At 39.6% G+C, this 23206-nt stretch overlaps 1 protein-coding gene across 1 annotated transcript in view; it reads right to left on the bottom strand.

Moving 5' to 3' along the window:
• The window catches only part of RAP1B (RAP1B, member of RAS oncogene family), a 30912-nt gene extending 7780 nt beyond the window's left edge, over positions 1-23132 (bottom strand). Inside the window, exons 1-4 of the mRNA XM_054816627.1 lie at positions 22975-23132; positions 4892-4976; positions 3412-3480; positions 514-570 (exon numbers count right to left, since the gene is read on the bottom strand). Of these exons, the coding sequence (XP_054672602.1) occupies positions 514-570; positions 3412-3480; positions 4892-4948 (183 nt within the window). The 5' untranslated portion in view covers positions 4949-4976; positions 22975-23132. The remainder of the gene's footprint in view (positions 1-513; positions 571-3411; positions 3481-4891; positions 4977-22974) is intronic.
• Between the last annotated feature and the right edge of the window lie 74 nt (positions 23133-23206).

Here is a 23206-nt window from a genome sequence, read left to right as displayed (position 1 = left end):
TACTACTTTCAGTAGATTTTGGAACAAGTCAGAGAAAAACCTGACCAGTATGCAAAGGGTCAACATAAATTCTGCGCTTTGAGTTCACATAAGCTGACTAACGTGATGCTATTTTTATCCCAATGTCAGAGTACATCTCTCACAAAAGAAAAAGGAGAGGAGAAGAAAGCATGTATTCTCTACAGCAACAGAAATCTAACCCAAGTAACCATTGGGCCTAAGTTTTCCTCTGGGCAATCTTAAAACAGCAGCACAACCTCTCTGAGAATTCTCAATCTCATGTTTCCCCTGTTACAGAACATGAGCTCACAGGAAACTTGCAATTCACTGTCTGCGCCAATGCTCAGGCTTTGTTTAGATACTAGTACGTTAAAGAACATCCCTTAGTCCAATGCATTGACTACAGTTACTCTTTAGAGAATGAGGAAGGAGACATGTCATCATTTACATCCCTACAGCTTTTGATGGTTTTAACACTGTACATCAGTATTGAGGAAAGTTGGTTTTACATACCGTTCCTGCAGTATCTAAGATTTCAAGCATACACTGTTGGGCATCTACTTCAACTTGCTGTTAAGAGAGAAAGACGTGGTTAGAGTTTTCCCTCTTGCAACTCTCCCCTCCAAAGACACCAGGAATTGTGTGATTTTTATAAGCAAATTCATAATGCATAAAGCAACATAATGGTTTAAGAAGTTTATATGGATATACACTTTGAAAACAGCAGGAAGAAACCTTTCAAAGAGCCCCAGTGACATTTTCAAAAGCAGCGTCAGCGGCCAAGTACCACTTTGCAAAGTGATTAGGGATTTTTTATTATTAAAAAGGAAGCTGCTAAATTTGTAATGATGGTTATCAGCAACAAGCATAACTAATTTCTACTTGTTTCAGGGATCATTCACAGATTGAAAGAAAAGTACAGGTGAAAGCTAGAAAGTTGGACTGGCATACTAATACTCATTTAATAGTAATTTAGATCAACAAGGGATTAATAATACATAGCAAACAAACCAAGTAAACCACTAAAAGTGGCGTCCCCAAAACAAGCCTTTAGTGACACTAATTAGGAAACTGATCCAGCTTAGAAAAATTTGCAAAAAATAGAAGTTTTAAGAAGCCAGATCAGTTTCCATCTCTATTTCAGAGTAGCTCTATGTAGTTTCCACCTCGAAGAAAACTGGCCTCAATGGCAAAGGACATGGCAGTGCCCTCAAGCTCTTCCAAGCAGACTACCCACTTGTTTTTGTGGGGGTTTTTTGTTTGTTTTTGGTTTTTTTTTTCCTTTCAAGCTTTTGGTACACTTCCCTTGTTTCCATTTGCATGTAAAATTCCTAGTTGGCAGATCAGCACTCAGAAAGAACTTTGTGTCCCCTATTCTTCATATATGCATTATCACTAGTTTAACTTTAAGCTTTTCCTCTGTAACTGTATTTGAGTTTGCTGGACAGGGAAGTGGAGTATTTCCAGTCCTCTCACATCTCCCCCATATCCCCTAGGGAAGGAGATTCCTTCAATAGCCACTATTTTAGCATGTACTGCTGACAAAGTTATTCAGCTAATTAAGCAGCATCTATTCTCTTTATGAAGAAATATTTGGGGAGTAAACTAAGACGTCAAGTTTCAAGACTTCATGCTCAAATTATTTAGTTCCAGACAAACTTAAAATATTTCAAGCCACATCCTCTCAACTTCAAATATTATAAAATTAAATTTAAGATTAACAGTACAGAATTGCAACTGCCAAACCAATACATTTTAAAGTCACCCAAGTCAAGCAGCAAGTTAGAATTGTAACTAGCAATGAAGACAAGAAAATGACTGCATAAAGTGTTGTCCAGACATAAGGAAGACTTAAACAATCTGCCTGATTTGTAAAGAAGAATACAGAGATATTCCTAGTCATTTCAGGATCAAACCTGAAAGAACATAAGATCTTTGCTAAAAAAAAAAAAAAACCCAAATAATAATAATAATAAAAAAAATTACTTAGCAAAAAGCAAAATTTCTTGAGATGGTTTTACTTTTTCAGGCTCCATGGAAACAGTCTTTGGAAAAAATCACCCAGCAAACATCATGAATCTAGTATGACCTGAAGAATGTAAATATATAATAAAGCAAACATCTCACTTAAGTACAGCTTGCGAATATTTGAGTCATTTATTGGGCCTGACCCAGCGAAGACCTGCACCACACATTGGGATAGAATCCAAAATTCCTGCTCCTCTAATACAGAAAAAGTAAGCGGCTATATAGATTTTGTTGTTGTTGTTGTTGTTGCTGTTGTCTCTTTAATAAGAGTTCTAGCTTTGGCTGGAAGCCCACATGCTTAAGACTAGGATTTTTCCAGCATATAGATTTCTACGAGGTCGAAGAAAACAAGTGCAAAATTATCATTTTGCTCTAATTCCTTTTCTGTTCAGAAGAGATTCAGGTAACTACAGGCTGCAATGGCTCTTAATGCAGCCTCTTTATTCCAATAGAAACGTAGCCCAGTGCTGAAAGAGGAGGTACTATGTTTTTTGCCCATTCTCAGCTAGGGTTTGTGCATCTTGCCACCCTTGTGTAGACACTAGTATTTTTATGGCCACATGGTGAGCCACATCAGTGCATCAATGCATCTAAAAAGTAATTCAGCTAGAAAAAGAAAAAATATTGAGAAACTGACACAACCAAAAAATAATCTGCTTCACCAAATGGTTAACTCTTTTGGTAGCAGTCCAGATGTAAACTATCATAGTCTGGAATATTAATCACGGTCTCAGCTGAAACTGAAGAGTGAGCAATATGGAGATTCGAGATGATACAAGCAAAGTCAGACCTTTCAGCCTGTCATGTTGAAGATGGGAAGAGAGAAACTAATAAGCCATTGTAAGCATTTGTTCATTTATGATAGGTTTGTGTTAACTTATCAATAAAGCAACACTTCCATTAGATGGGTTGTATCAAGCTATCACTTAAATTGTTAGGAATACAGTATGATGCCTCCAGTGTTCTAAAGGTGAGCATGAAGTTGTTTTTAGCAGATTTTCCTAGCAGCAAAGAAGCTTAGAACCTCCAATATTTAAATCCAAATCTACCTGCAGATACTACCACACACAAACTAATAATAAATATTATATAAAGTGGTAGTTTACCTTTTTTTTTTAATCAAATGCTCTCAATTCTGACAATGAAATTACCATTTTTTACCTACTAGGTAGTAAAGTATTATGCCTGAATATTAAAAAGCTATTCTTGAAATATTCCTTTTAGACAGACTTTCAGAGTACCTTTACATTTCAAACTTGTTAAGTTACCTGATATTACATGGCATGACCAGGCATACGCTTTTTCAAGCAATGACTCAAATATTTGACAATACATAGTGCAGTTTTAAGTTTCTGTAACACTAGAGAGGTCTTTTGCACGTACCTTTCTGTAGGAGTCTTCTATCGTAGGATCGTATTTTTCAACAAATATTCCTTGAACAAACTGTACAGTCTGCAACACAAAAGTTCTTGTAAGATTCTTCTTTACAGTGAATTATTTGTAAACATTGTACACAAATTACTGCTCTAGGTGTATACTCAGTTATCCATTACATTTTTGAAGGCAAATTAAATGACTGACATAACTATAAAATCATAAGAAATAACAAGAAGTTAGATGTATATGCCTATTTAACTAAGTACTGTTAGATGAAGCAATGCTACCACACCTTCCTTTATCCACTCTCACTTAAAGCATAAGAATTAAAGCATGCATTGATTTAAGGTTTGTCTAACTCTTGGAATCATTATTAGTTTTTAGTTGAATAAAGTACCGTACAGCTGCATGGCTTTTACATTTGCATTTAGAACTACTGCATCTTCTGCTACTTATCTGCCAGCACACGAATTAGTCAAAAAACGACTGCCAGCATTTACTAATCTTAACTAGACTCAGTAGGATATTCCTGTGTACCTAGCACGTAGCATGTTTTTAGCACAAGTCAAGTGGAACTTTAAGACTCAGTGGCCAAGTCAGAGCAGACAGGTTCAAATCCAGAAATGCTGCAGTAAGATAAAGAATTCAGAGGTGAAGGAAAAAGTTCTTTCACAATCTAAGTCGATTCGTCATTCAAGTTTTCCTTTAGGAACTGCTTTGTAAGAGAATAGTTCTTACCTGATAGAGTGGAACTCTAGACCTTACTTTACAGTAAGGTGCACAATTAAACTGAAAGATGTAAAGTTCTCACCCCACCTAAGAACATCCTATTCTGTGAACTTTTGCAGTGCTAGTCTAGGTCAGACTAAACTTTTCTGTAACTGTTTAACTAAAACACATGAGCTCTTTGGTTTACAATCATCTGCCTGCCACAGCTATATACCTACGTGCAGAGAAAGACGCAGAAAGCATGCTAAACTTCCTAGAGACATGCAAATACATATTTGTATTTGCATTAAAAAAAATATTAGTGCTTTAGAGCCTGCTATCGAACATTAAGCAAACAGCACCCGGAAGACCTTTCTAGAGACAGGAGTTGCCAAGGCCAGACACAGGGAAACCAGTTCATCGTGTGAGTTTGACGAAGCAGCTTGCTTTCCCACAGACCTATGGCTGAGTTACCCAGTGAAGCCAGAGACCTTCATAATGCTGTGGCTATGCATCTCACTGTGTAAGACAGGCAAAGACCTGACCAAGCACCATCAACCAACCCTGTCCAAAAATATTAGCACCTGAGGGCAAGCCAATGGATGCGGATACATCCAGTAAAGGACGTACCTATTCTAGTCAGAAACCCTCAGCAGTTACTACTTTTTTATGTTTATTTGTGCCCACTTACATAAAAGAAATATAGGTTAGTGTATTAGAGGGAAAAGGCATGAGAAGCCTAAGAAAATATACTTGAACTGTCTCACGGAGTACTTACCAGAGCAGACTTTCCAACACCTCCAGAACCAAGAACCACTAGCTTGTATTCACGCATGATGCAAGAGATAAATCACCCTCAATACCTAAAATACACAATAAGTTATGCACCAGTTTTGATCACAGGACAACTATTTTAGCATTGCTACAGCCACTATAAGATTGCATATATAACAAGACATGAACAGTTAATATTGATATCAGCTGATAAATGCAGGAGAGATACCATTATAAGAAGGATGTCACTTTTATTACACAATATGTAAACTACAGACATTTATTCACAGACACTGCTGAGTGATGCTACTTTTTCCATTTAGCACAAATAAAATACCTCCAAGGTTTTCTAGTTACCAGGATTCATCTGTCAATTAACACAATTTCATAGTCAAGATAATAAAGACTTGGAAAAGTTTTTTAAAATGGAGATTTTTATACCCCATGAAACAGTAATTTAGAGAAAAGGCAAGAATAGATTAAGACTCTCTGTAATAAAGATCTCAGTATCATGATCTTGCCAAAATATCACAGGTGTTTTCAAAGAAGGTGCACAAGTATCTGGAAGAACTGCTCACACCTGTGCACATGTATCACTTCCTCAGAGGCCTGTGGATGGATTCATCTCCTTTATTTACATCAAGGAGGAATCTGGCATAAAGATTGATTTACTCCAGTTGATAGGCAAATTACTTGGATTACAGTGTACCATCCAGTGAAGCGTGTTCATCTCATACATTTTCCAGAAATCTACAAAATCTTTTCTGGTCATGCAAACAAGTCTGTAGGACCTCTCAGCTATAGTCACAGCAAGCATTAAGGTATTTCACAGGTTTGTCAACATCTTTCATTCACTCACAAGTTGCTTGCACTATGTATTTTGCAACAAGACACCAAAACCAACATTCCCAAGAGCTATACAGATGCCTAGAGAGCTTGCAGTTTTACAACCACTATATTCACAGTATTGAATAGGTTTATCAGGTAAACAGCTGGTAACATTTGTTACCTATGGTACCAAAACAGTAATTCTAAAAACATTTCAAATTTCACAACTACTACATCCTCTCCTCATCCACCCCCCAAACTTATTACAAAAAACTTGTCATGTGAAATTTCATATATACACACACATATATGATTTTGCTTATACTAGCTGATATATAGGAAATGTCTCCAGTCTCCTCTGAAGAACTGAAAGCATCAACACAATAACAAAAAAACAGAATGGGAAACTTCTTTAGGCAGCAGCATCTCTTTATTTGTATTGTCATTTACTTGAAATAACATCCAAAGTTTGTTATCTATTGACCCCACATTTGATCTATATACAGAAAGTACAACCATGACACCGCAATCCAGTTCACTAAGCAGAGTTTGATAAAAGGGCTTAGGTTTTTTGGTGGTGGTTTTGGGGGTTTTTTGTTGGTTTTTTTAATACAGTGGCCATTTTCAAACTATCAACTCTTAAAGCAGCTAAAATAAAATACTGTATCTGATGGTTTGCAGCATTTCCTCTACCTCATTACTGCTCTCCCATAAACAAATATTGAATAAACCCTACTATAGTAAAGCTACAGTTACTATTGATAAGAAACAATTATCCAAGAGGATAGAGCATGCATTTCCTAATTTTGAAACTTACATGCTAAACAAAGAATCACAGAGACTTGTGTGAGAAAATTAAACCAACCTCTTCCCAGCAAAAAGAACAGCAGGATCTCAGAAGTCAGTTTTCAAAAAAAATCCCTGCTGAAGTTGATTAGCGTTTTCCTAGGTATCTAACTGCAATCATAATAACTGCAGTTTCATGAATAACTGGAGACAACGAAAATGTTCTTTTGAGACCATTCCTCTTCTACAACCTAGACCTGTTCCCCATCCCACACTAGCTAGTGTGGCTGCCTACAGCAGTCTGCCAGACCTGCTTGCTCATCTTTGTTGAAAACTGACCAAGCAAAACCAAGACAAGGTCACAGATTTTGGATGTGTCTTTGGGTCATACTGCTCAATAAAACACAGCTCTTACAGTCCTGCCAGCAACTGAGCTAACAGGACTGTTACTGCTGCCCTGGGAAGAAGGTCTCAGTTCCCTTCCATCCACTGGCCCCAGCACTTACCAGATTGAGTCACCTGTTTTCTCCTCTCTGCCCACTCAGAAAGATGAAACCCTCCCCACCTGACCAATGTTTTGGGTGTTGGGGGAAAGGGGAAGCACAGGGAATCCAACACAGGTGCTTGTACAAGGTAAGCCGTGGAAGGTAAGAAAGACCCTTCTCATGAGCAGTAATGTCACAGCATCTCTGGGAGTCACACCATCTGTTAGGCATTTAGCACACAACACTAAGATGATTTACATAGAAATTAGAGCACCTCTATATTAGCGTCCATCTTTGCCATCACCGATTAACTCCACATTGCCAGAAGACTGAGAAAGGAAGAGGTCAGCTCCTATTTATTTTTCTTCTTGCAAACACATGATGAGCAATCTTTCAACTTAACTAAACCATTCCTTGCACCTTAAGCAAGCAAAAGGAACACAAGGAGGAGGCCCTAAGGAAAACTGACTTGATGTCCAGCAAAGCAGGTCTCTCCACAGGCTTCTGTTACTAAGAAATTTTGAGACTTTCCAGTTATTTTCACACTTAATAGAACTTCTTTTCACTCCTGACTTTAAAAACTATGTTTTCTTCCCTCCACGGACTTTTTGCAAACATGGACCACCAGAATCATTCAAACCACGAGTTTAAGTTATTTGGCACCACTGTAAATGTTCAATTAGATCCACAAACCAGTAAGTTGTCCAGCCTTTCTACGAACAATAGGAAAAAGTCTCTAACTGTACTGAAATGCACCTTTCAAAGTCATGACAAGTTAAGCCTGTAACTACATTGCCTGTCATTTCTTTAAAACAAACATGCAGTTATGCCTTTATTTTTTGGAAAGGTGTTACTAGAGTTACACAAATGTAGTGGGTGTAGGGGAAATCCTAGTACAGTAATCTGGGTGAACTGCAGCAATTTCACTGTCTTGAAAAGAACAGTTTAAGCTGAATTTTTCAGTCTTCAGTTAACAACTAAATATGGACATGTCAATAATGAAGGCTGACGGTAATTTAGAAGTAATAGAACTTAAGCAGCATCTCTGCACTGGTCTATCATCAGGTAGTCTGGTCACGACATCTTGGAATAAACAAACCAATGTATTCTCCAAAACACCTTAAGAAAGCTAACTTGGACACCTCTAATACAACATGCAGCAGAAGCACCATCTATTGTCTGCTCCCACTTAGATCAACCACCACACTTTGCTTTCAGCAGCAGTCCTGATGTCATTTCACCTTCCTCTTACTGTTTTCTAACAGAAAAAGAAAAAACAAAACATCTCAGTTCCCAGCTAAAAGAACTTCCGTGGTTACAGTTCTTTGCCTCCTTCTCAACTAAGAAACCACCAGCCCATTAAGCTAGAATCTGCTTTAGGACACTATAAGCTGCCATGCTATTTGGTGTAATAAAAGCCTAGCAAGCACTTTTCCACTGACCAGTATGACTGCTGGCTGCAAGTGGGTCCCAGACTGAGCTAAGGCTTTGATCCTGCTTGAACTTGACTTTCCAGTGATTCCCAACTAGCCTGACCTGACTCTGCTCTAGCTCAAACCCATTTTTCCATATCACATGTTGTACAGACTACCTGCATCCTAAACTTCGATCTTCCTCTTACTTCACTTTTCAGATTGAAACTAATATTGTATTCAGCTCCATCCACTCCTGACAATGTCCTTGACTCATTTATGACAAATGAGTGGGGACAGAGGAGGAAGACTACAAAGTATAAGAGAAGGTTTAAGCCATAAAGCACCCTATCTTTCAGTTACCTGACACAATTTGAAACAACCGAAGCCATTAAGCTTCAAGCAAGGCATTAAAGTAAAAAGTTCAACTGTTGAAAGAGATGCAAACTATAAAACCTGAGATGGAAGGCAAACTTCTGGTGGCTTTCCTTTTCTGCCTGAAAAAATCCCACACTTCTCTAGTCATTCTAAAATAGATACTGGACTTTGGAAGAGTATGTAATTATTAAACCACTTGTACAGTCAAGACAGAGCTCAATATAACACCTTAAGGATAATTTCCAGCAGTCTGCACTAACCAGTCATTTCAATGGTACTCCTCAGTTCTAAATCTATCAGAAAGCAATTGTATTAACTGGAATGGAGGAAAAAGGATCAGTGGATCACACAATCTCAGTCATTCAAATAAGGAGACAGTTAGGTTTATGTGCTTCCTCATCTAAAACTTAGCATTCTAAAGCTACAGCTGTATCACAGCATGGCCAGCATTTCCAGAATAGGATAGGGTTAAGTCCAGATCATCCAGTCTCAGGGCTGTAAAATGGATATACTCGAAGGAGTACAACAGAAATTAAGAGACTATGATAACCGAATAACAGATAAGCAACCTCCTCCCCCCCGCTATTTATCAGACAGTTGATGAGAAGTATCCACTGAATCATCCAAAAATTACATTTTATAAATAAGTTTAAACTTATTCCTACCAAATAAACCAAATAACCTGTTTGAATCCCTCTTCATTTAATGGAGTCTATTTTAAGAGAGAAATTTTGCTTTGAAGGCTGGCTACCTTTAAGGTAACAGACCTGCAAGGAGTGAGAGCAATGCCAACTTCCATTGCTTTTTTCCCATTTTTCTGCTCCTCCATCTTTAGGCAGGAAAATACTGGCAAGTATGGTCTCTATGCAGGCACTAGAGAATAAGAAGATCAGAAGCACGCAAAAAGGTCTTTTTTTTTTTCCCCTCTTAATGGGAACAGGTACTGGCTTGAACAGCTGAGTCAAGTATTTATATGCACAGATATGACATAACTGTGAACTCTGGAGGTATCTAATGCAAAATTTAGCTAGAAAGAAAGAAAAAAACCTAGAAAAGCTACTCTCTTTCAAGAAACAGCATTCTCACATGAAACGGATTCCAGTGCTGTCTCAAGTATACAATCTCTCGAAAGTACAGAGCTCACTTTCAGATTGCCTCCATTAACTGCAAGTGGCACTTCAGTAACTGCCTTGCATACTTCCTGAAACATAACAGTCCATAAAACCACGTCTGTGAAGCCTCTCACATTAGTTTGTTCATAACTTTTTCTAGTTAATGCATGTATTAATGTATTAGTATAATATATTAATGTAACTGCTTGATTCCACTTCTGAATGGCACACTTCTTAAAATTAAAGTACTTATATGCACATGGACACTTTTTCCAATAAAGATTCTCCTTGAAGGATAAGCAGATCTTTGAATAAACACCATTTGAATAGAAGGAAGAAAGGTTAACCAAGACAACACACTAGAAATGTATTTTAAAAGCTTCACATCTGTCAAGGACCATGAACGTGGAACTTGCTTTCAGCTTCTGCCCTTATCAGATAAACCAGGAAAACGTGCCTCCTGAACACTTTTTTGAACAATTTCTTTACATCTCCAGAAGGCGGCAAACCAAAGTGATGATGCTAAAAAAGTTGAGGAACAACAACGCCTACTTTAGCAGGGAATGAAGAAACCACATACTTATTACTTGTAAAGCTTTCCTAAAAAACAACCACACAATGAAGAACATCAAGGTTCCAATACCGTTGGTAATTGGGCTTGATATGATAGTTATCAAAGTGGGTTGTTTGTTTTGTTTCGTGGTGCTTTTTTCATAGACTGTAGTTTGCTAGTTTTCTTTCAACTCCTTCAGCTTCAAATTTTGGTTTCCGATTCAACTTTGTTACCAGCCTGAGGAATGGGAAAGCTAATAATCCAGTATTTCCAAGTGATATTAAACCAATTGAAGCTGTAACTGGAGCTCAACCCCAGGCCAAAGACACGAACTAAATACAGTCATTACTTGAAGATATCCCTGTGACTCCTTTATGTGAACTAGTTGTTCGGGTCTGGAGTTAAACAAATAGTCCTTCCCAGAAGCATTATCATTTTCAGAAGGGATCGTGATTATTCAGCACTTTACAGACACCATGTTTCTTGTTCAGACCCTGACATTCTGGTTGTATTTGTTAAGTTGCAGCGTATTCACTAAAATTTTCATAATGCTTCTGCCCCAGCACATCTACCTCTCTGGAAGAGACACTTTGTTAGAATCACCTTGGGAATAGCACTCCTAATTTAATGTCAACTGTTGCATGAGGAAAAAAAAGTTTCAAACATTAGAATGACAGATGAAGCAAATTGACTGGTTTACCTGCTTACAATTAGCAGTGGAGGGAAAAAAAGCCGAGGGAAAAAACCCTGCTTCTCAGAGAGGGGATATTAGCCCTGAGATGGAACAGGAGGACAATGGCCAGACATTTGGAAAAATAGCTCTAGTCACAGGACCAACCAAGGTCAGAAGATAAAGTCTTGCCAGACAAGGTGTTTCCCACTTCTGGTACTGGAACAGTCTCAGACAGCCAAATCCAAATCTTTCTAATTGTCTGTACATCCAGATTCCACTAAGTTTTTAGTCTCTTGGTTTAGAACCCCTTCTTCAGGCAGGCAACTAATTAGAGAGGATGTGTGCTGTTCTTAATATTCCCCAAATACTTAGCACATAAGGGGAGGTCCTAAATTCTTATACCTCAACTCCAAGGAAGTTTTTTTGTGGGGGTTTTTTTGTTCGTTTCTTTTCAGAATAATTTCAGTGCCTAAGCAGCACCTTGACAACATAACCCAAAGTGGAAGCCTGTTCATTTTCACCAACTTGTAGATGCTTTGGGAATTGAAGCAACTCAGATAATCCTTACTCAACAGGGTACATGGTATCTCTTTCACAGAGAAATTAAAATACTCCAGAGCTGACTTTCACACTTATTTATAGAAAACATTATTCAGAAATCAGTTCTGAAGACAAGATACACTGCAAAGTTGATGGGTCTAAAGACTTTTATACTAAGACTCCTGGAAGTAAAGCTATTTCATTACTAATGCAGACTCTTTGGAAGCAAGTCAACTGTCCAGTAAACAAAGCTAGAAGCAATTTTTATTTCTAGTTTTTACCTGAGTATTTTGTCAGTTGGACAAAATTTGGTATTTTGTCAGTTCTGGGCACTAATAGAGTAATTTTTCTTGGACAAAAACTTTTCTTCAACTATGCTGAAATATTTTAACTGATGCCAGAGAATCTTCAGAGGATTTTCAAAAAGCTGTCTGGGTGATTAAGCTTATCCAGTGACATGAAATCATACTAACCACCTGAGAAGAAGGCAGAGACCTGAGAACAAGTTACTGCAGCACAAACAGGGCACCGAGGTTTAAGTTGCTCCTTGAACTGCCAACAGGGACACTTACCCACAGAGATAGTTTAACCAAGTTTTCCTCCTTTTGTTGAAGGGAGCTACGTTAATACTGCACGCAGAGACAATTTCTGCATGAGCTTAACTTGTGAGACTAGTTCCACTGTCTATAATTAGGTATAGATGGATAAAATCTGGGGGTTTTTCCAAAGTTAACTCCCAGCTAAATCTTAAATCTGAACACAAACTTAATGCATGTTCTAAAGATGAAAACTGGTCGGCTTGAAGCCACTGGTATCTCAAGATGAAAGCTTCCAAATGTGAGAGACTACCAAGCATGTGCAACTTGCAGTAGTTTGATACAAAATGGAAAGTCATTTCAAAGCAAGTGATGTAATGAACATTCTTAAGCTACTAAAAATATGCTATGCTTCAAAAATTACTGAGTTCAAGTTTCAACTTTGTGCAAAAATTCAAATATGTCAATTCAAATTTGGAGTCCCTTATAAAATCTAAGCTACGTCTATTTAAGACTCAACTGGAGTTTGTAACGTTTATCAGATTTATTCTTATTTTTTGTGACTGTTTGCCATGGTTTTGCATTTTTTCCTCTGTTTCTGTAGTGACCATCCCCCATGAAAGTTGTTTGTGCATGTTCTATCAGTCAGACTTCCAGCTAAAATGATGATTTCAGAATTCCTTAAGAAACTGAATTGCAAATGTTTTTTATGGTGGCAAAGAAAATCCAAGCAGACAATAAATAAAGAACACCACTCAGATTTTAAAAATACTACAAGTATATTAAATTCAGAAAATGCGCAATTACATTATGATATCTTGCTAGACATAAGCTAGGTATTCAACCATACAGCAAGTTTTGAGAACAGACACAGCAATTTACCACTGTGAATTTGGCTCTACTGTCATTACAGAGAAGTATCAGCATTTAGCTCTAAAACTTTTATCAATTAATAGATTGCCACTTCATGGTATACCCAACATGCTTTACCTGATATGCACCCTTCTGAGTAAAAGCAGATATAAGCATTTGTTTCTTTCCATAATTTTTATAGTAAATTTTATCCTTCAAGCTACAAAGACAGTTAAACACAACAGGACTACAAGTAAGGCATGGAAATTTTCAGTCAAGCTATTTCTCTTGTAAAAATGCACTCATGTGCAGTTTGAGTTACTTCAAGAATACACTCACCAGTTGGCTTAAGATATTCCTCTTTGGAAAAAAGGCAGCTTAACTTCTGTTGCAGAAAAAAGACCTAGCCTCAAATTCCATGTGGTATCTGCTTAACATCTGGCAATCCTAGCTCTACCCTGATTGTGACACTGGCTGCTGAACCAGTAAAGCCTCGTATTGAGTTTCCTTCTACCAACATAAGGCAATGCCCAGTTCAACTGCAATTCCAAAACCAGCTGAATTTTTGTCCCCCCTGTCTATTTTTCTCTATAACCCACACATCATACACAGCCCTGGCAATGCCAGAGCTTGCATACCAAGGTATCATTACTTGCACTGTCTTCATTATTAAAAGTTTGTTTTCAGTTCAGGTTTGTTTAGATTACTAACACATCAAAGCACAGATGTATAGATTTCCTTCATCGTTATATGATCTTTTGTTACTGGCCACTTAAGACTGGCTGGTGTAGGCCCTTTACATACAAGTATCCTTCCATAGAAGGATTTACAGTAATTCTATTACAAATCAGGTTGGTAGCCTGAGAGCAGTCTTACAAATTCCCATACGTCATTTTAATTAAGATTAGAAGTTTTATCTGTTGAAAGAACACTGATTCTATGCAAATTGAGAATACTAGCTACTAGCATTCATTAACAGGAATAAAATTAGTTCCTTCCACGATAAATGAACCGTACCAGCAAAGTCCCAAGTAATTGTAACTCAAGTCTCTTTTGACCTCTCAATCAATACTTTCCTAATAGAAACATGGTATTTGAATGTGAGCAGTAAACATCACTCCAAGTCACCCAAATTATACATAATTTCACAAATGGTTCTTTTGTTAAAGCTAAAGACATCTGTCCTGAGGTTAAACTGAAAAAAGCATACACTGACACTCAGCAATAACTACCATCTTCCACCACGTGGTTTTGCTACCTCTGCAATAACGGAGGTGCAACCTTAACTGTTTAACAGTTAACTTTAGCAGCTGAATCCACTGGTGAAGGTGGGTTTGTAAAAGGTCTGAAATGCTTAACTGAAGTGGTCAAAACTTGGGCAGAACATTTTGTTCTGTTTCTGGCAGCGAGGCAGTAGCATCTTGAACCTAGGAATGATAGCTCCTCAGGGAGCTTCCAACTCACAAACATACCTTGACTAGAAGATGACAACCGTAGAAGTTGACCTCCACACCTCTGCCCATGTGTAGATGCACAGACAACTTGGTTGTTTCTGAGGCAACTGCTCAGTTGTCACAAGCTTCAGATGAGGGTATTATAAAAAAAAAAACCCAAAAAACCCAAACCAAAACAACCCTTCCCGAAAAACACACTAAAAGAAATGCTGGCCATCTTAACATGCCAAGCTGTGAACTGTTGTAGTTCTGCATCTGGTTTGTGAGCAGTTGATGCATCTCAGCCTCAAAAAAAGTCTCATTTAATGGGTCAGGAATTTCCAAGAGACAGAAGAATCTGACAGTTATGAGCAGGAACCCAAAGATAAGTAATTCATACTTGAAAGCCTGAGCTCATAGACACAGTGACACCTACACAAAAAGCTGAACAATTTTAACCAAATGAATTTGAATCACACTCATCCCCACAACGCTTTCTATTACATGGACTAGATCTTTAGTAGAAAGTTACCAAATTAATGAGGGTTAAACTTGTTTAATCACGTCTGCACAAGAATCTATTTGAATCTTCTGAAGATCACTCTAGTTCTTGTTTAGACCATACTTCTCGGTTCCTCTGCACCTTCAAAGCTTGCCATTTTCTGGAGAAACCTGTCGTTCCTTAAGACTCACTTTGTTGTTAAGTCAAATCAAACATGTACTTTGATAAGGTAGCAGAAGATCTCCAAAGCATACTGAAATTTAAAATTGGCTCTAGAGGTTTGGATGGGAAGACCTCTCTAAATATAAATCAGCGTGCGTGGTCTTCTAAGAGCCATCCATTATTTAGACTATGACAATCACCACAGCATTTGAACAAGCATTACTACTACATCCTAAATCTTTTACTGAAGAAGAGTTTTACTGCCAGTAAGTAAAATATATGCATCTCAAAACAAACTATGTTTTGGGCAAAGCCTGAGTGGAAGAATGGCTTTTCAGTCCACCCTGTTCTAGTGAAGCATGTTTATCCTTCATGAAACCAGAGTCTTTTATTTCCACACTGATTAGGGTGCTTCCAGTTTACCCATTGCATCCTCTGTATAGGTTCTTGGGATCTATGACTTCAACCTTCTGTAGGTAAGGCTGTGAATGGTTCCTTATTTTCACTTCTATCGCAGCAGATTCAGGTTGGAAAAGAGGCTTCAGCTTTCCTCTGTGAAACTTACAGCACTGAATTTCATTTTAAAAGCAATGTACAATAAGATTAAGTAATGGAAGAATTACATTACCTGAAAATACAAATATTTTCAGGTTGATGTATTTGTCTTGAAAAAAGTATTGCAAACTGTGTCTTAAAATCTTGTCTCTGGCTAGAAGCAGGATGTACTTTCAGTTAGCAAGTCTGCACATTGTTCAAAATATTGGTTACTGTAGTTAAGTCCCAACTAACGTGCGCTTCATGTTGCTTCTTCATTAGTTCCCTGGCTAGAGAGGACCCAGGTTTCTAGCAGAAAAGGAAGAGGTGGAATCAGGACTTCTTTGTTCGTCAAGAATAAAACTGTACAACCTACTTGATCTTTTCATTCTAGGCTTCACATGAAATATTCCTATTTTCTCACTCTGATTCCTACTCATATAGATACAGCACTTTTCTTCTGAGATTGCTCTTAAAGAGTTTGATGAAAAGCAACACAGATCAAAAAGATGCCAAGCACCAGCATATACAGTGGCCTAAAGCACTTAATTGTAAAGCCTTATTTTCAGCTACTCAGTTTTTGCAGAACTTCAGCTATCACACTTAAGTTTTCTATGTGAGATCTCTGGCTGAACCTCAGTTTAGCTCAGAGCGTTTTGTGAAATAAAAGATTTAGGAAGATCAGGAAAAAAACCCCCAGGATCATTAAAAAAAGCAATGGATTTGCTCAAATATAAAGAAAGGTGAAAAGGTAACAATAAACTGTAAGGACATACAATGAGCATAAACAGTTATAATTGAGAAATACTTGTTTCTCTCTAGTATTCAGATATAAAAAGCAAGTAGAAAATTGTACACCAGAAGTAAGAACATTTGAAGACCAAGCATCCAGTTAAAAAATGAGAGTTATAATGTCTGTTTATTACAATATCACAGATTTCTATTGGCCTCCAAACTTACTCAATGCCCAGGATGATCTGTATCAAGTAACAGGGTCTCTCTCCTTTGGTGAGATCCCACCTAATCTGCTACTTAAGTCAAAAAAGATATATCAGAAAAAACGGAAGAGTGATTCTCCAGCATGACAGCCAACTACTCTTGCCTCTTCCAGTGCTCCTTCTTAGTGTCAGAGGACTACTACATAGTCTCTTATGTTCCACTAAGTGCTAAGGTGACAATTTGACATCAATGTCTAGAAGCACGACATATTCTCAAATAACTAATGTCAGCAGAACTTGGAGTTTGAACACAGCATTTCACAGCACACTAAGAACACGAGTCCAAGACACCTCAAACTATATTACAATCAGTGAATACTGCTGATACAAAACTATCTTGGAAATTCATCTATGGACTGGTGTAATATGTGCAAGAACTCTGAAGGTGAAGTCACACTTGCCAAGAACTCATTTCTGATGATGCTATCATAAAATCCATGAAAACACATTGCATTTTCTGTACACTTGCACCAATATAAACAATAGGCATTAAATAACAAAAGGACCATACTCTGAATGGGAATAAAACCACCACACTCACAGAATGCCTACTGCCCATCAATTCTCCACTTTAAACAAGTCAGAAGGGTCACAGAGAGACAGTACGATATATCCCTATATATAACTAACTATAAAAATATAACTTCAGAAGCATAAGAGTCAAGATTTTGCATGCAGTATTAATTTATACATTTTCCCCACCACAAGAAAATCCTTTAACAGTATCATAGGCAAAAAAGCAATCACATGAAGCCAAGTAGGCTATGCCTATGGGTAATCTTGTACATCAAGCTTTCAAAATGTTATCTTTAAGTAGCTTCACAATGAAAGATCAGAGGAGGGTGACTGCATCTTACAATGTCTAACAATTCATTAACCACTTCACATTTGCAAGATTAATAAAAGAGATTCCTGCACTGTATGTCACTGGCCTGGCCTTACACTTAACTAACCATATAAGCCTGGACACACAGCCATGCACAGCTCAGTCTGAACTGTAAATGCCACATTATAAACAAATAATCTAGTCCTAAATACTGTATTGCAGAGAATAAGATTCCTAGATAACTTCCACTTAATAGATTACTTCCATTTCACATTCCAGTTTAGCCTTTCCCACATTCAAAAAAACACAACACGTTGCAACTTACCACTAGTCTTCTAATTAATCACTTTTGGGAGAAGTATCAGACCAGATGTTACAGAAGTTTGATTAACTGCAAGCAAGGATTGTACAACTGCACAACTTTACTATCAGCTTTGTCTCGGTTCTGAAGCAGTACAAGCACTGTTCAGCATACTAGCTTCATCCGAAATAAAAAATACTGACCATACATGAAACCTTTAGAAAAGAACACAAGTAGCTGGTCTGGCCCTGCAACTACTGAAAACACTTTGATTTCAGTAGTGCTGAAGTGCCACACCTAGCAACATACAGGTCCTCCTTCTGTTTCCTGTACCTCCCCTCTTGAACTCCACACAGGTAACGCACATATATCTGCAGTTCACCTTTAACACAGATGTGGTAGTACTCTTTTTGCTTCTTCCTGATTTGTGAAGAATGCTTTTAAGAAATTTCCCTTCATTGAGACACGAAAAATAAAAATAAATAATGAAGGCACAATGGGTTAGCTTGCAGAAACAGACTATGAGTGGAAAAAAATAGCACAAGACTTCTAAAGCCAAGACAACTAATACAGGGAAACAAAAGGAAACAGTTGCAGGGACTACCTGTGTTCACAAGTTATTTTGGATTAACTCAAGAAGGGGCTAGCCAACATACATTATATGGGCAATAGATAGCGAATTCATTTAGGAAAAAACTTTCACTATCTAATTTCACATAAAGTTATGAAGCCACACTAAAGGAAGTATTGTTAAACAACATTTTTCCTTTAATCCAGATTACCTACTGAAATCAAGACTTAATAACAACTATTATAATTAAAACAAGTAAAAGTATCATTCACCTCAATGTCAACAAATTGTGACGCAAAAAGCACATTGTCCTCTGAGTTTCTATGAAAAAAGATAAGAATTATGACTACAGATCCTTGCTTTAAGTTTGTCTTCAGTTATGAAAACAAATTGTTCTCCTGTTCCGGCTCTTCAATGCTGTCCAAAATTTAATGATATAAAGTTTCTCACAGCTCTACAGTTAGGGTTATATTGAAAGTTACTTCATGAATTAGTAACAGCGGCACGCAATATCCTTCTTGCAGAAGGTCTGGTCAAGTCATTCAGATTTAGGACACCTTCCCGTGTTGCAACAGCTGCAGGAATTATATGAAACGATCTAAGAAACTAGGATTCCCTGAAGAGAATCTCAGGCTGGAGAGAAACACGAGATGCTGCTTCTCTGCCACAGGATGCAAACACCAGTCCATTAGAAGGGCTAGGCTGTCCCGCTCCTGCACCATGGTCTGGCCTTCCTCCCTCGGCCAGGAATGAGCTAACCATGTGTACTGTAATTGGCAGTCTTTTCATAGTTGCATAGCAGGGATTTACTTCCAACAACATCAAGTCCTTAGATTAATAACTGGAAAGCTGAGTGAGACAGTGTATAAGATACTGTCGAATGCCTCCTCTTCTTCCTGGTTCAATTCTAAAAAGTTCCTTTAACTCTGTTACACACATTCCTGTAGGGTCTTACAGTAACTTTCACTCTACTGCTTCAGTAATAAAAGTTACTATTACAACACTGCTCTTGAAAAAAAGAGCATCCTGAATAGCTAGAGGGCCCCCAAATCATTTTGTATTTCAAAAGTTGCCTAATAAGCAGATTTCCAACCTGGCATTTACAGCCAGCCTTCCTCCCTTTCCTTGCTGCTAGAGGAAAGGAACATGTAGTATGTCAGGAGCTCACAACAGCATCCATAAACAGGCACATGTGATAATAAAAAAAACCCCCACAACTTTTCACTTTTAGTTGTCCAGTGTTTCTCTAGGCATTCTAAAGAGATAAGAAGCTTCCAGTCAGAACCTACTGCTGCTTTTGATGGTAGCCTCATTCAACTATTCCATGAAGAAACAGTTTGTGCCAGCAAAGTTTTTGACTTTCTCCAAACAGTGCCTGCCTTCTACAAGCAAACTGCCATAGCTTCATCAGAATATCGCTTCTGCGCCTGTCCCACTCTGTTTTCTCATGGCTGGCAGGCCCTAAGGAGAAAGCGATACATTAGATGCTTTAAGTGAGATACTACAGCTCTACTGCAGTCAACTGCTGAACAACTTTGAAAACTCGATCAGCGTGAAAACAGGCCACCTTATTAATGACATTCAAGTAACAAAAACCCTTCCTTTTTCCCTGCTTTATGCAAGAACAGCAACAGTCTATCTTAACCATATCTGAGCAGAAAAACAAAGTTTGTCTTCAAATATGACAGTATAGTTACTGTAGATACTCCTTCAATCTCTCCAAATAAGAAGGCTGTCTAAAATATCCTTCTACCTGACCTAGATGCAACAGAACACAGCAGAAGCCTGCCCCAACTCAGCGGGGATTCAACGCACTGACATTACACAGTGCACTTCAGTCCGCTTTTGCATTTATTCTGAGGCAAAAGAGTGGCAGTGCTTGCAACCACAAGCTAAACGCAAATTTCTGTTGTACAGGGTATGCTTAGTGATCTGTTTACTAAAAGAGGAATTTTGATTAAAACTCACAACTTGAGCTTACCCTGAAGAACAAACATCAGTTAGGCATCTGAAAGCCATCTAAGCATTACTTAGATGGGCCAATTCATAAAGGATCACCAACCCTCCTACCATAAACCCAAGGACACCAGAGTGCCTGTTTTTATCTATAAGATATTCTTACCCTCAAGAGCACCTCTCCGTACCTAGCTCCAAGCAGCTAGCAGAGCTCTGTTGATGACAGGATTGGCACTACAGCAGTAAGCATCAAGCACTCAAGTACTTCTCTGACTCTCGCACTACCCACACCCCAGATGATAGGTGGACAACTGTTTATTTTAATTCCCAGTTACATTTACTAACAAGCTACAGTGTAGTCTTCAGCACACTTCCTTCCTCAGCCACACAAGTTATTTCTTTCTCCTTTAGTAGGCCCTCACCTAGATTCCCATCTGTTTGCCTCTGCTCCAGAAAGGCTCTCAATTAAAAAGTCAGTTTTACTCTGCAAAACTGGCACAGCACATAGAGAACTGTCATGGCTCACTTCAGATTTATTTTTGATTAACTGTCCCACAGCAGAGCTTCAGAACAAAACAGCACAGTATTAATTCCACTCAGAAAACTTAATCTGGTGCATGTTATGTAGTAAGAGAAGCAAGACACACAGCTACAGACAGTAAAAAACTATTGGTTTTTTTCCTCCCCATATACAAGTTCTGGTTTTATACTTATAGTCTTTCAACTCTGTTTTGCAGATTATTTCACCCCCAGGCAGACAGGTGCTCCAAGTATGATCACATTTGCTGCAAAAAAGATACATGACATTTATATTGTACAGTGCAACTCAAAACTCAGTTATTTAGCTACAGCTTTACGCTACAGCTGCAAGTTGAACTTAAAGTAGTTCATACCACTACAAGAAGCAACCCTGAAAATATGCAGGTACCAAGGAATAAAACACTGCATCTAATTAGTCAGAAAGTTTATTTGCAAAGCCTTTGATGTGAACAGCCAAGGTAACCTCCACTATTCACTCAGCATATTTTTAGCTAGAATGAAGTCTACAGGATAGACTTTGAGTAAAGATGCAATGAATAAAGAAAGCAAAAACACTTGACTGTAGCGAGATTTTTTTTTTCCAAAAAAACCTTGGAATTTTAACACAGAGGCAAGTCATCCAAAAGACAATCATTTGAATCATTTTTGAAGTTTTCCATGGAAGAGAAGAATCTCTTTCCAAAGGGAAATACATTGGTTTTGAATGGTTACCATATAAGACAATGTGATTGCTTCTTTGCCTTTTAATTTATGAAAAAGAAGAGTGCTTCATGTCTTTTTTTGTAACAGTAATTTCAGTGTATATTTTACTGTGAAAGAGTACTGGAAAGTCTTTGTCATACACTGTCTACACGTTTCACGTTGAGGTAAGATGTAGCTGTTATATGTTGGAAATAACAAATTACACTAATCAAAACATATAAATGCAAGTGCACACACACACGACCTGTGCAATTTTCAAGCTGGGCATTTCTAAAATACCCTCTCCTTTGGAACCGTACTACCTTATTATCATACCCCCAGAACAGATAGAAGAGGACCACCTTTTTTTTGTTTTACCCTGAACAGCACAACCCATCCCTTTAAGATGGAAATGGGAGTAAAAGGACACTGATCTTTTTTTGCAGGAAATCTTGGTTTATTGTCCCCTTTTGGTAATCTGAGGCCAGCGTGAAAACACTCAGATTTCGTTTTATTCGACCCTTTGCAAACTTTGCTTTCCTTCCACAGCTTCTTCACCAATACCCGCAGAAGGGTACGAGGTATCTCAGGGTTATTAGACAGGTTTGGCACAGGAAGCATCAGTCAAATTCTTCCATTTGCTTTGACACGGGTGTTGGGGTGTTTAGACGAGATGAACATCCCTGTCATTCCCTTTTCTTTTTCATTTTGTGATAAGCAGGAGAGGAAGTCGCTGGCCACGACGTTGCCTGCTTGTCCCACAAGCACCGGCGCTCGGCCTGTCGTTCGTCCGTTCCTTCCCCCCCCCCCCCCCCCGCCCCGCCTCGCCCCCACACACCGGCCGGAAAGAGCGAGCAGCTTCTCTCCGACGACCGGACTAGGTGGGGCTCCGGCTCGGACTTCCCGCTGACAACCACGGCGGCGGCGGCAGCCGGGGACCGTCCCCTTCCCCGCCCGCGGCGGGGCCGAGCCGGGCGTCACCCGCCCCTCCCCGCACCCGGCCGGGCCCCACGTCGCGGCCCCGAGCCGCGGGGTTACAACTTTCCGCTTCCGCTCTAACTTCTGCTCCGGGGACCGGCGGGAAGGGGGTGGCGGCGAAGGGCTGGGCCGGGCCCTCGGTCCGGCTGGCACCGGCCGCCCCTCAGCGCCCCGCTCTCTCCCCCCACCCCCCCGTAGTGTCCCCCCCGCGCCTGAGGCCGGACAAGGCGGCGGCTCCCAGCTCCTCCTCCGCCATGTTTCAAGCTCGTGCCCCTTCCCTCACAGCGCGCCGCTCCCCGCCGTCGCTCACCTCCCTCCCCCCCAACCGCCGCCGCCGCCGCCGCCGCCCCCACCGGCCCGTCCCCGCCCCGCCGCGCCACCTGTACCAGACACGCCGCTCCCCACCCCACTGACACAGCGGCCCAGCCCGCGCTCCCCGCCGCGACCTACCGGACAGCGCCTCCACTCCCCGCCGACCGCCGCCTCGCCGGCCGAGCCCGCTGCGCTCCTCCCGCTGCCCGCTCCGCTGCCTCTCGCTGCCTGTGCCGGGGCGCGGCTTGGGGCCGTCGCCGTGACGCCGCCCGCCCAGCCTCGCTCTGGCGCGGCGGGGGCGGGGGCGGCGCGGAGGGGAGGGGTGACCTCGCCGCTCCGTTCCCCCTGCGCAGGCGCGCGGCACGGCCCC

Source organism: Grus americana, chromosome 1 (assembly GCF_028858705.1).
Source record: "Grus americana isolate bGruAme1 chromosome 1, bGruAme1.mat, whole genome shotgun sequence".
Classification (NCBI taxonomy): domain Eukaryota; kingdom Metazoa; phylum Chordata; class Aves; order Gruiformes; family Gruidae; genus Grus; species Grus americana.
The sequence above is the reverse complement of the archived record's forward strand: the minus strand, read 5'-3'. Positions and strand labels throughout refer to the sequence as shown.